Here is a 17,334-nt window from a genome sequence, read left to right as displayed (position 1 = left end):
CTTGCACTCAAGACACCTAGAAAGAGTTTTTAATTCAGAATGTCGGGTGACACTGTGACATTGAGCTAAAAGTCTGAAGTGTGGTGGTAGTTTGAAGTCAAACCGTTTCCCTCTGAAGATAAAAGTTTTTGTGTACCTTGTTGTTGTTTTTTTAAAAAACCCAATATGTATTATTATTGTTATTATTTACATTTCTCTACCACCCCATAGCCAAAGCTCTCTAATCATGTTGAATTTACCTTTAAGTGGCTATAATGGTTGCAGTGATTTAGAGCTGGCTTATTTTTTAAGAGTTGGGAGATGGTACCGGTGAGAAGGGTTCACAAGGTAGCTTGACCAGGAAAGAGATCTTGGGATCATGATAAGATTGCTCTGTGAAAACCTTGACTCAGCGTGCAGCAGCTGTCAAGACAAATTCCTTGCTAGGGATTATTAGGAAAGGGATAAAATATACCATAATGCCTTTACACAAATCTGTAGTGTGGCCATGCTTGGAGTACTGTGTACAATTCCGCTTGCTGCAACTGAAAAGGGATATTTTAGGGCTGGGCAAAGTGCAAAAAAGGCAGCCAGAATGATTAGGGGGCTGAAGCAGCTTCTCTGCAAGGAACTTGGATAGCTTTAAAAGGGGATTAAACAAATTCATGGAGAATGAGGCTATCGATGGCTACTAGCCCTGATGGCTATCTGCTACCTCCAGCATGTCTGTGTATACCAGTTGCTGGGGAACATGGGTGGGAGGATGCTGTTGCACTCATGCCCCACTTGTGGGCTTCTCATTGTGACATCTAGTTGGCCACTGTGGGAACAGAATGCTGATGTGCCACAGCTCTTATGTTGTTAAAATTTCACTCTTCTGTTAGTGCAGGCAGATACAGCCTTGAACAATCTTAGGTACTGTTTTTTAAATCACCTTTTGAAGTTGGCCTATTCACAGAGACACTTTGCTAGATGGAGAGAAAGACATGTACGACCTGTGGCTCTCTTTCTGATACATCTCCGTTCACTTTTGCTGTGAGAAATCTGGTGTGTTGCTCTGTGCACCCATACCTTTTAAGCATTTCAGCATCTCGGTGCCACACACATCCACCCTCATGATGAAGGTCTGCTTCTCCTTCAGTTCTGTCTGGTCCTCAAAATGAAACACTTGTAGAACAGGAGCTTCCTTATGAGTGGAAAGTGTGGGCACACTTACTTAGGGGAGAAACTGTGGCTCAGTGGTAGACAGTGCCAGCATCAAGGGTGGGTATGGTTGGGCACCTGCTGAGAGCCCACCCCTCAGCAGGGGCCCACTGACAAGAGCTCCCTGGAGGTGATCCTCTTCTTTACCACTGCAACCTGCTTGTTAGCCTGCCTCTTGCTCGGGTCCAGATCACAGTGGTGGCAAGAAGGGGAGTGCTTATTATTTGCTCACTGGCTCTCCATATGTCAAGCAAGCTAGTGGCAGCAATGATGAGAAAGAGGATGAGGAGCAATAGCAACTGCTGGCAATGGAGGTGAGAAGGTAGACTCACCAAAGGGCCCCGTTGAGGGTATCTTGCCCAAGGGCCCTCAAAAACCTGCAGCCAGCACGGATGACAAGGCGCACACCTGGCATGCACAAGGTCCCAGGTCCAGTCTCTGGCATCTCTAGTTTAAGGATTGCAGGCAGCAGGTGTGGGATAGAGGAACTCCCTCTGCTTGAGCCCCTGGAGTTGTTGCCAGCCAGCATTGAGAACACTGGGCTAAGGCTGTGAACTGCCCAGAGAGCTTCGGCTATTGGGCGGTATAGAAATAAATAAATAAATAAAATAGTCTGACCTGGTGTAAGGTGATGTCTTCAGTTCCTTAACTGGGAATACCTGTGGATAGTGGGGGATTTTGTCTTGCAAGAAAACTCAAGGCCAATTTGAGAATTCACCCCACTCACCCCTTTCCCGGATGCTACTGAACGGGGTAGATAAACCAATGGTCTGAGCTTGTATAAGGCAGCTTGCTGTGTTACCTTAATTGGTAAGTCTGGCATGGGGCAGTAACGTGGTTTTGGGGATAGTCTTGCCAGGAAACTCCCAAATGGTCATCCCTGACCATGGATATGAAAGGGCAGCCTGAGAACTTTTTTTTTAATGGACTTTGGATTTCTATGACCTTAGTTGCACATCTGCTTTAAACGCCTGGATGGCACAAAGGGATGCCCAAAGTCTGCTGATGAGTAGTTAAGACCATGAGTAGTAGGACTGTTTCTTTCAGCCTCTGTGCCTGGCTCATGCAGAAAGTTTAGATGTGGGCCCATGGCAGTAGGAAATTTCTTCCTAGGTCTGGTATTAAGGTGATCTGAAGACATTGGTTTACCTGGAGACTGTGTGTGTCTGAATGGGCCAGACTTCACTGTACCTGTCCTAGGACTTGTGGTGGCTTGATAGGGGAGGTCTCTTAGCATTTTGGAATGGCCAGAGTTGTTTCCATTGCAGCATCACATGATGTTCAATACTGTGGTGGCTGCTGTTGCTCCATGGTGCTACTAAAGTGTCTAAACCAAATACCATTTTACTGTGCCGTTTTGTATGCATTCCATGTGTGCGTGAGAGAGAAAGTAGACTAGTTCTGAAAGCTATGGGCGCAAACTTGTATCACATTTCAAGTAGTTTACACAGCATTTTAGACTGCTTCTCATGCTACTGTAACAAGATCTGGGCCAACAATAAACAAGTGTTTCTAGTTGCTCCCCTCTGAAACAATATGCAGGAGCCATCAGAAATGTCTGCACAGCAGCACTCACTTGGCAGGGTTTGTGCGGGCGAAGCACCATCGTCGGCTGCCTGCCCTCTGTTCCCACAACTACAGGAGTCTGTTGCACCATCGTGATCTGTTTATCAGATGGCTAAATCAGCGTCGGTGATTGCTCTTCAGAAACAAGACTTGATCGTCAAGCTTATATTTGGAAGCAAGTACATCCATCCCAAAAGGCACTAGGAGCTGCCCTTGAAAGTGTCAGCTGACACAGATCGCAGCAGCTCATGTGTGGATGGGGTTTTGGAAACTGAAGGAGGTGCACCCTAGTGCTGCCTCGTTGAGGAAATGCCATAGTCCTCCATCTGTGAGGGTGATGCTATACATTTGCCCACACACCCGGAGTTGCAGCAGAGAGCACGATCGCTGCTCCTCTGTTGCACAGCTCGGCAGGAGATACAATTGGCAGCAGTCCCATAACTGTTTGCCCATCTCCCTCTTTCCCCACAGTGCAGCAGATAGCCATCCAGCTGAGGAGAAACCAAGGGAGTGCTGGGAGAGATAGGATTAAATAGCCTCACCCCCACCCCTTGCAAAGTGCCTCCTCCTCCCATTTAGCATGTCTTTGGAAGTGTGGTTACCAGAGGTTAGGTCTACCATCAGATGTCTTCTAAAAATACTTGCACTCCCTAGCTGAAGGATCTCAAACAGAGTAAAGGAGGATTTCTTTTGAGACACTGGTGAGCTGCTGCAAGTCCATATAGACAATTCTGGGCTAGATGGACCAATGAACAGGTCCTTGTAGGTCTACCACACCAGCACGCTACCCCAGTATCTGTCCTGGCTTCCTTTGACATTCTGGAGATCCTTGAAGGGGCTGGTTGTAGCCTATACAGCCCTAAATCACACATCCCCAACCTGGCGTCCTCTGGATGTGTTGGACTGCAACTCTCATAATTCCCAGCCAGCATGGACATTTCCTCACTGCAGCCTTCTATCAGGCTGGTCTCCTGAGAGAATGGATTTCTTTACTGCGTCTTTTCAAGGTAGAATTGCAAAGAACTTGTATGCCCTGGCCGTGGGCTGCTAAGGTTTGGAGGTGCCGAGATAATGATAAGCCAGATCCAGGTTTTCTTACAAGGAGACCTTATTGAGTACTTACAGCGCACAGGTGTATCCAATGGTTGGATCAGACAGCTTCTCTGAACCAGAGCCAAGGAGTAAAATGGGTTTTATACCATACATGTCAGCAGTGAGGCAGCATGACAGCAGCAAGCGTTAATTAGCATTCATCTGCAGCTTTCCCAGCACAGACTAACAGTGCTTGTTCAGAGGGAAAACAATCAGAACTTTCCCAGCACAGCCACCTGTAAACAGAGCCTAAACAGAGCCTCACTTCTCAGGCACATCCTAGGCCCTGATAAGATAAATGGTAGCTCGTTCGCATGGAATGTGCCGAGGCGGCAATATCGACCTTTCACTCATCTCACAAGCTCAGAGGCCCACTAGCAAGGAAACCTAAACCTAAAGAGAGCACTATGGATCTCTAGAGGCTCCTCTAAAACTACAGGTGACTTGGTTACAGGTCTGAGGCCATTACAAACCCACACAGGGGTATGCATGGTGGTTGCTGTCCAGTTTGAGAATCCGGTGTGCCAGAACTACGGCAGGAAGTTTCTGTGTAGGAAAGAATAGGCAGGAGCTCCTTCTTCCATGCAGATTTATTTTAAAATACTCCAGTTTCTCTCAAGTTGGTTTCCTGTTGCATGTTTTGATATGTAAGCTGCTATGATTGAGCCATTTGGCCTGAGCAGTTGCAGGATATAGATAGCAGAATAAATAAAAGCTTGTTAAATTTCATTGTTGGCGCTGACTTGCTGGGGTGGAGGAGGATTTAAAATGTAAATAGAAGCACAGGCTGTGTAGTCTTGTCAAGCTAATGGGTGAACAGGAAACTACCATCCCCCATTCCAAGGGCTAAGTGCAAATTATTTCAGTATGAACAGCTTTGGTGGTAGGCATTATGGGAAGTCATCTTCTTTTCTCTGAGTATGTGTGAATGAAAAACCAAATTGGACAAACTGACGTGAGACCCTAAATTACCCATTCAAGGAACCGTCAGCTCTCCGAAGATGTTTGTGCTTCTTAAAAGATGAGAGGTCTTAGCCATGAGAATACCGAGGTGTGAACTGCCCCACCCGTGTTGAGGCTGCCTAGAGAGACTTCTGCCCAACATCTTCACTTCTCCTTGGTTAAGGCATAGCTCACTGGGTTGCTCTCTCTGAACCTAACTCTTCATCTGTAAAGCAGGATTAATAGTGACTTCAGTTCTGTCTAGCTGCCAAATTAGTCCTACTGGTCTGTAGGTCAGGACTTCGTGCATTGACCGATGTCTCCTCTTCTCTTTAGCTGCCTTTCCTCATCGACTGAATCTTTTTTACCTGGCCAATGATGTCATACAGAACTGCAAAAGGAAAAACGCAATTGTGTTCCGCGACACGTTTGCCGAAGTGCTTCCTGAAGCTGCAGCTTTGGTGAAGTAAGTTACTGAGATACCACATTTGTCATACTATGCATTATATAGTGGGTTTTTTTTCATTTGTTTGTTTTCGCTCCTTACCAGTTCAATTAGATGTGTGCAGGCTGGTTGAATGTATTCATTTCTGTGCTTGTGAATGAGTCATAAAACAGCCTTCCCCAACCTGGTGCTCTCTGGATTTGTTGGACTGCAACCCCTATCATCTCTAACCAGCATTGGCTTTTCTGGCTGGGGAATGATGGGGTCCGTAGTCCAAAACATCTGGAGGGCACCAGGTTGGGGAAGGCTGACGTTGATTCTGTCTGGCCACTTTTGCTGTATGGTGTTGGTGTGACGAGGTGGGGAGCAGAGGTCAAAAGTCTCCTGAATTACTCCGGTCCTTTCTCCCTTATTTTTAAAGTGAATTTTGGGGTGAGGGATGAAGCTCTTACCTTTGCGATAAGCTAGCCCAGTGTAAAGGTGCTGAAGTTGGTGCATTGGCTGCTGACCTTTATCGGCCTCTTCCAACATGGTGCACCTTCTTTCTGGGACACTGTAGTGTCTGTCCTAGGTGGGTTTCCAAGGGGATGTTTGGAGGGTCCTACGCTTGGGGCTATGACCGTTTTGATCTTCCCAGCTCCATGGTGAAGATCAAGGTAGATCTTCGCTTGGAGATTGCTCCTTGGAGGAAAGCTTTGTGTTTCCAAAGAACCAGTTCATTTTTCTTCCTTTGTAACTTCAGCCTTGGCTTACAGCAGTGGGCCTCATGAGGCTTAAATGCAGACCTCCATCTAATTAGGTTTCCTCTGAAGGTTCATGGCTGGTTCCCTCCTACCGGCTTTTTGTTGTTTGTGAAATGTAGTCCAAGATCTGCGCTTCTGTCACCCTGAAAGAAGACCTCATGGCCCTGTTTTATGTTTGACTGAATTCAGCGAGAGCAAGGACAGCCTCCATCTTGGGCCCTTAAAGCTGGCTGGTAGAATTCTTGCTGTCAACCAGCCTTCCCCAACCTGGCTCTCTCCAGATGTTTGGACATCAGCCCCAACCATAATAGTCAGTGGTCAGGAATGCTGGAAGTTGTAGTCTGGAAGGCACCAGGTTGGTGGAAGGCTGTTGCAAGCTGTCCTAGAAAGATCTTGGGGGTGTTCTTACTTTTCTCAAGGAAGTATCTCATGGTTTCAGGTGCAGCTGACTAGATTTAACCACTGTGGACAAGAACCACTGTTTCTCCTGGTGGAATTTAACATTTTCTGCGGTCTCTTAAAGCCCACAGTGTGTTGTCCTTTCTATGCTTTCAGAATGGCATCTGCGTTAATTAAGAGCTAGTTCATTATTTTATTTTTAGGCGACGTGGGCACGTGTCACAGTATGCGTAATCTCAGAAGAGGCATTCCTTCCCGCGCAAGAGAGAAGGGGGAATACCTCTCTTAAGGATGGTGGTTGCCATCCATAATTATCATAAATGTTTGTATTCTAAAATATTTTGTCTTCTGCCTGATTAGCAAAGGCGCCTTTTGTAATCAAGTTTTTTTTAAAAATCCATTTAACTAATTAAACTTTGCAGCCATATTAAGACCCCAACACTAACACTACTGCAGCAGACCTAAAGCTCCATGCACCCCAGCTTTTTATCTCCAATGTGGGGCAACTCACAGGCAAAGCAGGAGAGCCATTCCCTGACATGTGTTTGCGGAGCTCTATCTATAAACATAGAGCTATTGTACCTAGTATATACATCTGTCCATTTCAGCACTGCCTAATTCTAGTGATCACCACAGCATCCTGTGGCAAGGAATTCCAGAAGTCAGTGATGTCATGTGATACTCATACCTCATCCATCCTGAACTGTTGCCAGTGAATTTCCTCATAACTATTAGGTTCTTAGTATTTTGAGAGAGAGTGGATAATTCCTCTGTCATCACCATTTCCATGATGTTTATAATTTCTACCCTCTTAGACAGCCTTCCCCAACTTGGGGTGCCCTCCAGATGTTTTAGACTACAGCACCCATCAGCCTTGGTCAGGAACGTGGGGAGTTAGAGTCCAGAGCATCTGGAGACCCCCAGGTTGAGGAAGACTACACTTTGGTCTTCCGACCTCAGTCCTAATGTTTTAAAATACGCGGTAAAACATGTTCTATAGGGAAAATGCTCCAGTCTTCTGATGAGTTTAGTTGTCCTTTTCCAAGCGCCCCCAGCCTGGTGCCCTCCAGATGTTTTGGACTACATCTCCCAGGATTCCTGACTGTGAGCCTTGCCAGCTGGGACTGATAGGGGTTGAAGTCCAAAACATCTGGAGGGCACCAGGCTGGGGAAGGCTGTCCTCTGTAGTTCATTTTTCAGGACAGCTACACCTCTTTTAATAGTGGGCCACAAGTCCCACTGGCTTTGCAAGATTAAACTGAGGCGAAGGCTGGTGTGTCCTAATAGTTCTCCAGAGTAGAGAATTTGGGGAAGCATACTCTTCCGCCATTCCTGCGGCACCTGTGGAATCCATGCACAGTGTGACTGTAGACTGCCCGTCAAGTCAGGATTTAAGAAGTAAGAATAGGAGGGCCAAGTGCTGAGTTGTATTCAGCCCACTCCCCACCCCCCTGCACCCTGCTGCTCTTTTCTGAGATTGCAAAATCTGTTTCTCTTCAGTCAGTATGGGCATGATGCTGCTCAGTTGCAATGCTCAGAGTGGGGTTTTACCGTTAACTGGTTCTCTAACTTTTTTTTTACTATTTGTAATTTTTGTTTTTTGCCACTTTGAAGTTTAGGAAAAGCAGTTTGGAAATACACAAAGAGGAGCCCAAGTCTGGCACTTCTTGCTAGGCTCATAATTATCTTTTTCTGGGCTTTGTGTTGTCGAAAAGACCCATCTATTCATATTGTAGTCATTTGCCAGAATCTCTGTTGGTTGCTGTCCCTGCCTTCTACAAATTAGCAAGGTGTTTGCGCCAGGTGACCTGGGCGACATTGATGTTGTTTTCAGGCTTGAAGGAGATGGTACTGAGGGATACATCTTTAAAAAAATAAAAATTAGCCACCTCTTGAGTTCTGGCATCTTGTATGCATGCAACAACAACATACGCTGTGTTTCTGTATGTCATTTGCAGGGATCCATCTGTCTCTAAATCTATAGAAAGGATTTTTAAAATCTGGGAAGACAGAAATGTGTATCCAGAGGAAACCATTGCATTACTAAAAGAAGCTTTAAGTAAGTCCTTTAATTCTTTTCATATCTGTTGTGGTGATAACTTGCATGCGAGTGAGAGAGAGAGAGAGAGAGAGAGAGAGAGACCTTAATCTCAGACCTATGTTTTATGCTTTAACATTAAGTCAGCCTTCCCCAATTGGTGCCATCCAAATGAGTTAGACTACAAGCCCCACCACCCCCATGCAGGCAGGAGATGATGGGGGCTGTAGTCCAACACATCTGGAAGGCTGATTGGTACTGATTAGCGGCTTCCTCTCTACATTTGCTTATGCAGAGTAGCCAGTAGCAGGAGCATAAATGAACTTGGGCTGTAGTTGGTTAGGGAAAAGAATTCCGAACTCTCTGCAGTGTTTGCTACAGCTGTACCACTTGGCTTTAAGGCCTGTCCTGTTTGAAGGGATACATCTCTCAAGGATACTTAAAAGTGTGGGATTGAATTCCACAGCTTCCACAGTTCTTCCTCTCACCTTTTTCCAATTTGTGCCCAAGGCTGCTGCGTTGAAGAAGGAGAACAAAGGGGTGGTCAGAACTTTTGTTTCTTGTAACTTTCCTATCATACACCACACATGCTAGCTAGGGTAGTTGCTCACACAAGATTAAACTTGACCACTGTTTCTGCATCTGATGGTAACTAAGATTGTGCAAGCCACTGTCTCATGTCAAGCATAAGTTCAAGCCAAGGTGTCACGGGGTGAATGCTGCAGTTAAATGCTCTTCTGTGAGAAGAATTTATATTCTGATACTGTGTATTGGGAAACTGCATTAAATGTGCCCATTCATTACCCATGTGCCAAATTGTAGTACTGTAGAACTGTAAGGTATCCTGCTTCCTTCATGGAGACAAGATCCTCTTTTGTCCAGACTTCAATACACTGGTCCGTAGAATGGACTTCTTGTGCACAGAAGCCTCCCAAGCTAACATACTAGGATAAATCCTTCTTCCCAAATTTGAAGAAGAAAAAATTCAATTTGGGGAATTGGTGTTATCCTATTCTATTCCACTTCTAATGCCCACACTGGATTTGTCCACAAATTTCCCTTGCAACAGCATGGTAGGGTGCAATGGTCTCTGCAGATTCACCTGGTCCATACTGGGTTAAGTGGGCTGAGAAAATAGAATAAGTTGTGGAGGAGGGGCGGTGTCTGTTCAAAAGGTGTATGAGGCTTTCATATTCACTTTATGTGCACTTGGCTAGAAGTGAGTCTCAGGTGGGCCACTTAAGCCACCACATTAACATGGACTTAAGGCTTCCTGTCTGCTCTCTTAAGCCAGGTGAGAGTGGCTTAAACTACAGCCTGTAAACTCAATCAGTGTTGAACTCTGTTCCTTGAGATTGCCAACTTCACCCTTGTCCTTTAAAGCCTGAACAGAATCCTGACCGCAAAGGGTTTCCTCAGATGTTTCTGAATTGTAAGCTCCGTTTTGATTTAGGTCTCCTGCTGCTGGCTTGCCAGACATTTGCCAGGTGCACCTTTGAGCCGATTTCTTTTGAGCTCTCTTACCGTCACTAGAGGGAGAGAGGGAATCCCATAATATCCAACTGCAAAACCAATACACCAAAAAATGAAAATGTTTTCCAGGTTCCACTTTCAAAACTCAGAAGCAGCAGAAAGAAACTCAGAGCAAACAATCAACTAAGTCATGGAAGAAATCTCAAAGTAAGGAAATCCCACATGTGAACTATCTGAACTTGCTATATTTAAACTCCTTTGAGGAACGGAAGGGGTGCATAAGACACCCGCACCAAAAACACATCGCCTAAGAACCTAGAAGCACCCAGGGCCTTGTCTTCAGGCTTGCAATGTCCATTTCTAAATGCGCAAAGAGAGCCACTGCTGAAGTGTGTGCAGTGTGCCTAAGAATGTCTAAGTGAGCAGAAGGCATGTGGAAATGAGAGGTAGTGTTGGTGGAGGAACACTTTGGGGACTGGCTTTAGGATATTGAGAGACGGAGAGTCGGCAGGTATGATCAGTGAGCATGTGGGCTGCATTTAAGCCTGGCGTATAAGACTTGCAGCTGAGGACTTGCATCTGTCAGCAGCAGACTAGACTAACCTAACCAGTACACTTTTAAGTTCAGTGCAGAGAGAGAGAGAACACCGATAACGAGCTGTCTTTGGCATTCTCGGGAGAACAGCTTATGTAACCATCTTTGCCTTGTGCAAGTTACCAGCACAGCAATGATGCATACAGTAAAGTCATGAACGGCTAAGAGAAGATGATGCTGGAACATCAGACAGGAAAGGCTTCTGTCACTCTGATTCAGTGCTGGGTAGCAGGGCTTGGATCCACCTGGGAAACAGCTTGACACCAGGCCGAAAGCCCAGGTCCCTAACAGAATACCTTGTGTTGCTCTATCCAGAGAAGGGTCTTGTAAATCAGCCTTCCCTAACCTGGCGCCCTCTGAATGTGTTGGATTACAGTTCCCTTCATCCCCAGCCACCAGGGCTGGGAGTAATGGGAGCTGTAATCCTGCACATCTGGAGGGCACCAGGAGGTGGCACTCCATGGTCATTTAGTCCTGCAAGAGTAGTAATTCCCAAATGGTGGGCCATGAGTTAACAGCAGGTGGGAGATTAAAGGTAAGCAGTTAGAGGGCTGCCTGCTGCTTCTCTGTGCGATGCAGCGCTTGGGCGGGGCCTCCTACCACTCCACCTGGGGGTGGGTATTTCTGCCCTGTTTCTGCCACAGCTTGTCATTGGGCCTTCCACCCATTCCTAAGGCAGAGCTGCAGCAGAATACCCTGCTCTTGGAGGAGGGTGCCTGTTGCAGTTCTGCACGAGTCACTGCTCTATGCTAGTTTATTTCCCATTAGAATAGCAGTTCATGCAGAGACGAAGCGGGGCATGGAATTCCTGCACTTGGGACGGTATAAGAGCACAAGGTAGTACCTCAGTTCTCAGAGGCTTGGTGGGGAAACTCAATCGTGGAGGGTGAAGCAATGCAGCATCGACAGGGAGCAGCTGGACTGGGTGTGTCAGTCTCTTTGCATGTGTGAAAGGGCCACATTAAGAGTGAATGGAGGGAAACGTAGCTACCTACTGGAGAATTGCAGTAAAGCTGGCCTGCGTGTTTGCACACTTCCCATTGTAAACTGCTGGCAAGGTAATCGTGGCGGGCTGCATGCTTAGTGCATCTTCCCTGGCCAAATGTATGTTGTGTCAGATCTCTGCATATGGAAATGGGGCAAAATGGGGTGGGATGTTCTCTTCCAAAGTATTGCCGCTGTTTGGGGTTTGTGCTCTTCTTCATGGGCACCCTTCTAAACTTTGTTGGTCGTTCATTCCTGCAGCCTCTACAAATCCAAAAGCTGCGTTGAAGTCCAAGATCGTTGCAGAATTCCGAGTAAGTCCAGTCACAGGGTTGTGCTTGCACTTCCACTTCCCACAGCTTAAACTCGACACGTTTGGGTTGTGAAGCTCATGCAACCTTGGAATCATATCACCTGTTTGCAGAGATCCAAACCTGCCCTGGTCCCTGGTAAACTCACCATCCCGTAAGCCAGCTGGAGGGTGGCTTGAAACTAGTGGGCCCTGACCTTGTAGACTTGAGAGGCAAATTTTCTAGCCAGATGCCAGGCATTCCTTCTGGTGTCCCATGTCATACTTGTACTTGAAGCCTCTGCCTGTGGGCAGCATGGGGGTGAATGTGGCATGGCACAAAGAGCCTCCCAGCTGTTTTGAGTGGGGATCTTACTCTTAAGCTTCCCCGACTTGCCTAGGAGTAAAAGCTGAATTTGGCAAGTCCTTCTTCTGTCCAAGGGGGATTCTTGCTTCGCTGCTATAGCTAGGACAAGAGGAGACTATCATCATCATAGCCACCATACAAGGTGTTTGGGCTAGGTTTTGTTACATTCAGCAATAGAATCATCCTGCAAAAATGTACTTTCCAGCATTGACGTTAGATTAGGAAGACACCTTTCATCCAGCCTGTTCCCACTGTGTGCTCAGATGCAGTGTAAGTGTGTGCATATAAAAACAAACCCAAAAGATAAAAACAGAACAAAGAGAGGGATGAGAAGTTTGTTTCCAAGCCAAACTGTTGCAAAAGGCTGTTCGTTGTGGGATGTACCTTTTCCCACATTACCGAGTTAAAATACATCTCTGCTCACAGCTGTAGGGCAGCCTTATCCCAACCTGACACCCTCCAGATGTTTTGGACTGCAGCTCCCATCGCCCCAATGGCCATGCTGGCTGAGGGTTATTGGAGTTGTAGCCCAGCACATCTGGAGGGCATCAGGTTGGGATAATGCTGCTGTTGGGCATAATTATATTTACTGGAGCCTTGTTAAGAGTTTAAGTGATGGGGGAGAAAGAGAATGCATTGAACCCTGAGCTTATTTCATTGCCTTCTGTGCAAATCCAGCTGGATTTATTTCACTTGCCTCTTAATAGCCCTGGAGGAGCTCTCACGCTTCCCATTTTTGGTAGCAGCATTGTGGGTGTTAGCTTGCACACACCACCACCCCCGCATGCACGCACACAGACGCTAAAGGGTGATGTTGCTGTGGTGGGATTGCTGGCTGACAAGGAAGGGGAGCTGGGTGGGAAGAGGAAAGGGAAGGAAAGGAAAGCTATCACAGAAAAAGATGCAAAGTTGGACAATGTCTGACTTACCTACACACCAGTTTTCCTTGGCCATCCCTTTCAACACAAGTGAGATTCTGACCTCTGTCCTGAGTGTCGGAGGTGTTTTGTGCTGTGCCCCTCTCTTCTCCTTCCCGTCTGCCTCCGATAAGATTGATCATGTAAGCTAGTTGCTTCCCTGCTATGGAATGTGCTAAATGGGCCGTGTTCAGTGAATCTATTTCTCTCTCGCCCAGCCACAGTCCCTTGTTGACGAACTCCTGTTCTACAAGCGTTCCGAGGACCAGATAGAACTGAAGGAAAAGCAGCTCTCCACCATGAGGGTGGATGTGTGCAGCACCGAGACGTTGAAATGCTTAAAAGGTACAGGCAAACAGAGCCAGATTTCCCATAGCAAAGGGAAATAAAAATGTATGAGGAGGAGAGGCACAGCTCACACATGTCTTTCTGTCCATCTAGACTCTGTTAAGAGGCCTTTTCAAAAGGTGGTTTAAAAGACAACAGGTTTGTTGAGCACAAATACAGGATTGTTCAAGGGTTGTGTGTCTGCACAAAGGAGTGAAAATTTAAGAATGTAAGAGTCGTGTTGGATCAGACCAAGGGTCTATCTAGTCCAGCATTCTGTTCTCACAGTGGCCAACCTGCTGTCCCAATGGGAAGCCCACAAACGGGACATGAGGACAATGCCACCCTTCTTGTGTTCCCCAGCAACTGGTATTGAGAAAAAATGCTGCTTCAATACTGGACTAATAGCCATTGATAGCTTTAATTTATTGATTTGTCTAATCCCCTCATAAAGCTGTCCAAGTGGGTGGCCATCACTACATCTTGTGGTAGCGAATACCACTGTTTAACTCTGCGCTGTATGATGAAGTCCTTCCTTTTACCTGTCCTGAATCTCCCACCACTCATCTTCATGATAGGACCCCAGGTGCTGGTATTATGAGAAAAGGAGAGCCCTGCCACGGACCCTTCCACAAAACGTTTAAGAATAGCCCACTAGGGATTAGCACTGCTGGCTCCTTCTGTAGCCTGAACAAAGGACTGCAGGCATCTAGAGATGTTTGAATTTGTAATCAAGCAAACAAATAACTTGGATTTGCAGGCACTCTCCTCTTCTCCCCCTCCTTCCCAGATAGCTTTTCAGATGCATGTCTTTGCACGGAGTTAGGTCTGTTTTTGTCTCCTCCCATCGACCCACCCTTAAATATTCTCTTTCCCTTTCAGACAAAACAGGAGGGAAAAAGTTCTCCAAGGAATTTGAGGAAGCGAGCGCCAAGCTCGAAGAATTCGTCAGCAGCTTGGACAAGCAAGTGAAAAGCTACCCTTCCTTGACGGAAGTGCTCGAGAACGCTGGGATATTCTATGAAGCACAGTATAAGGAAGTGAAGGTGGTGGCAAACGTGAGTACCAAGAGGCTCCCCCACTTGGTGAAGTGCAGGTGCGCAAGCTTTTTGGCCCCAGGGCTCCATTGGGCAGCGCCAGGGCTGCACGTGTGCGCGCGTAAACACACGCAAACCCGCACACACACGGGTTTCTCTTGCTACCGCTAGCAAGGAGACGCCTTCCTTATCTCCTGTCTTGCAGGAGAGATGGGAGATAAGGAAGGGATTCCCTTGCTAGTGCGAGCGAGGGAAGCCCAAGGCAGTGCTGCTGCATTTCTTTGTGGCGGCAGCAGATGCAGTGGGGTCTTGCAGGCCGCCAAAAATGGCTTGGAGGGCCACACTGTTTGCTCCCCTGGTGCAGTCCCTGGAGAGTGTTGGGTGCTCTGTTGGTTCATGCAGGATGACAGTTGGGTACAAGAATGGAGGGGATAGGGCAAGGGAATGTGTTGGGCTCCCCTTCTTCCCACTTCTAGACAGGTTTTGAAAACCTGTTTGCTTAGATAGGGTTTTAGCACATAGTACTTGGTTGTCTGTGCTTGCTGCTGGCATGGTTTTTATTGCGTGATAGGAGTGTTGGTCTTTTGTTTTGGATGCTGCTCACTCTTCCTTGTTTTCCTTGGTTAGGCTTACAAAACATTTGCCAATAGAGTGAACAACCTGAAGAAGAAACTGGATCAGCTGAAGGCGACGCTTCCTGATCCCGAGGAGTCACCCGTCCCTTCGCCAAGCATGGACGCTCCCTCCCCAACTGGCTCCGAGTCTCCCTTTCCAGGAATGGGGGAAGAGGACAACTCCCCTTCACCAGAGGCAGAGAGGGAAAAGTCTCCGGAGCCCGCAACGGACAATCGTGATGTGGAGGACATGGAGCTGTCCGACGTGGAGGACGATGCCCCAAAGATTATCGGTACGTTGCCTGGAGAGAGGCAGGCCTTGGAATGTTGCTGATCACTCCATGGGCTTCACCTCAGTTGAGCAGCTTGAAAGTGGTTAAGGTTGTCCTGGACTGTCCCATTCCAGGTTGGGATGAGGAGGGAGACCTCTCCTTGCCTGTGGAAAAGGGTGTGTGACCTGTCCCTTTTGGTGAAGACATGAATGAATGACTTGTATTCTGTAGGTTGGTGCAGAGATGCTGTTTTCCTTTTGGAGTTTTGTTGCTGGTCTTCTAAAAGGGCCATCGCACTGCCAGGCGTGTTGCATGTCTTCTGTTTCACACAATCCCAGCGGCATTTGCATGCCATTAGTATTTTTATGTGAATGGCTCGCTGCTGTCAGATGTGCACACTCACACCCTTTTTTTCCTCCAGGTTGGCTCTGGCCACCCTAGAGAAGGTGGTTATATTGTCCCAAGAAAGGAAACTCTTCACAGCAGCCCCCTCCAACCTCCAGACGTGTAGGGCCGCAGATCCCACCATCCCCAGCCAACATGGGGTTGTAGTCCCACACTCCAGTTCAGGGAAGGCTGCTCTATGACGAGTGCTTCTAGCTTATGAAGGGTGAAGCCAGGGTTCAGAAGGCAATCTCAGGAAGGCCAGCTGTTGCTGAATAGCCAACGCAATTCCCCTCAGGTGGCTTGGGGGCAGCCATTTCTAACAGTATACGTGGCTGTGCAGTCTCTTGTTAGTGTGAAAGCAACTAATAAATGCAGTAAATTATATAAACCATCCTTCCCTAGCCTGGTGCCCTCCAGATGTATTGGACTGGGAGCTGCAGTCCAACACATCTGGAAGGCACCAAGTTGGAAAAGGCTGATATGAACGAACATGATCCTTCAGTGGAGGAGAGCATTGCAAAGTGGAGTGCATACTCGTTTGAGTGTGGGCAGCATAGAAGTTAGCTAGGTATTCATGGATAAGAACTCATGCATAATCCTGGTTAGTGCTTACCATAGTTCTTTTGCCTTAACACTGGTTGAATCCCAAGTTTAAAACCATAGTTTAGATTGCTGATTAAAACGCTGCCCTGCCCTAGAGGACCTGAAGCATCCAGCAAGAATTGCCTTGCAAGCAGAAAGGCTAGAGCAGTGGGGAAATTGCCTTAACCATGGCTTGTTTGATGCAGATGTGAAATTTAAACATGGTTAACTCAAAGCACAGCATGCCACCCCACTTTGAACCATGGTTAATAGATTTAGATGTAACATGGCTTGTTTTAACTATAGTTGAGGTGTTTTGGGTCAGCATTACATAAAGCACAGAAAACCGGGCTGGAGCGGATGTCCTGAATGGGACTCAGAAACCAAAAGAGGCTGATCTTGATCCATCCCAGAAAGCAAAGTGGGACTTAAAGTGTATGGCTTGTTCTTGTGCTTACACTCCAAGACATTTTGCTGCCTAGTGTAGTAACCAGGTAAAATTACACTGAGTAACTCTCCTTTCCGCCTTCCCTCCTCTGTCTTTTGAACTAGTGGAAGAGAGAAAGGAGAAACCAGCTGCTTTGACACCAGCCCCCACAAAGATGTCCGAAAGCGTCCCCAAAATGTCTCCTCCTCCGACTGCAGCAGGTGCGGCAATCCCTGCAGGCGCAGTGACGCTGGCTCCAAGCCCCATCACTCCTCCGCCCCCTAAGCCAGCCAACCCAGCACCCCTTCCCCAGTCTCCGGCGCTTGCATTGCCAAACCTTGCCAACGTGGATTTGGCCAAGATCAGTTCCATTCTCAGCAGTTTAACTTCGGTTATGAAGAACACAGGTGAGAACTGACATTTTTAAGGTTATTACAACTCCGGGTTGGTGCTTGGGTGTCCATGTTGAGGGATGAAGTCCTGATCTTGAAGGGCTGTTTTAGAGAGAGAGTATGTGCAACTTGTATAAATTATGCAAATTGGCATATTTTCTCTTTGCGTAACTTATTCCTCCCACTTTTGCTGTTTGGTATAATTCTGGTCTTGCTAGTTGTGAGAGCCAAGGATTTCCAGAAGACTGGAAATCTTATTCAGCC

At 47.0% G+C, this 17,334-nt stretch overlaps 1 protein-coding gene across 2 annotated transcripts in view; it reads left to right on the top strand.

The window, feature by feature from the left end:
* Positions 1–17,334, top strand: part of RPRD2 (regulation of nuclear pre-mRNA domain containing 2) — a 40,028-nt gene that overhangs the window by 15,018 nt on the left and 7,676 nt on the right. The window contains exons 2-9 of one of the 2 annotated variants that reach the window (XM_084823857.1): positions 5,119–5,248; positions 8,328–8,428; positions 10,010–10,087; positions 11,721–11,773; positions 13,251–13,377; positions 14,242–14,417; positions 15,024–15,303; positions 16,804–17,085. In XM_084823857.1, coding sequence (XP_084679983.1) covers positions 5,119–5,248; positions 8,328–8,428; positions 10,010–10,087; positions 11,721–11,773; positions 13,251–13,377; positions 14,242–14,417; positions 15,024–15,303; positions 16,804–17,085 — 1,227 coding nt within the window. The remainder of the gene's footprint in view (positions 1–5,118; positions 5,249–8,327; positions 8,429–10,009; positions 10,088–11,720; positions 11,774–13,250; positions 13,378–14,241; positions 14,418–15,023; positions 15,304–16,803; positions 17,086–17,334) is intronic. The other variant, XM_084823858.1, reaches the window with a different exon arrangement.

Source organism: Heloderma suspectum, chromosome 17 (assembly GCF_057233095.1).
Source record: "Heloderma suspectum isolate Gila_16-S chromosome 17, 16-S_ref, whole genome shotgun sequence".
Classification (NCBI taxonomy): domain Eukaryota; kingdom Metazoa; phylum Chordata; class Lepidosauria; order Squamata; family Helodermatidae; genus Heloderma; species Heloderma suspectum.
Note: the sequence above shows the minus strand (reverse complement) of the source record. Positions and strands in the feature narration are given on the sequence as shown.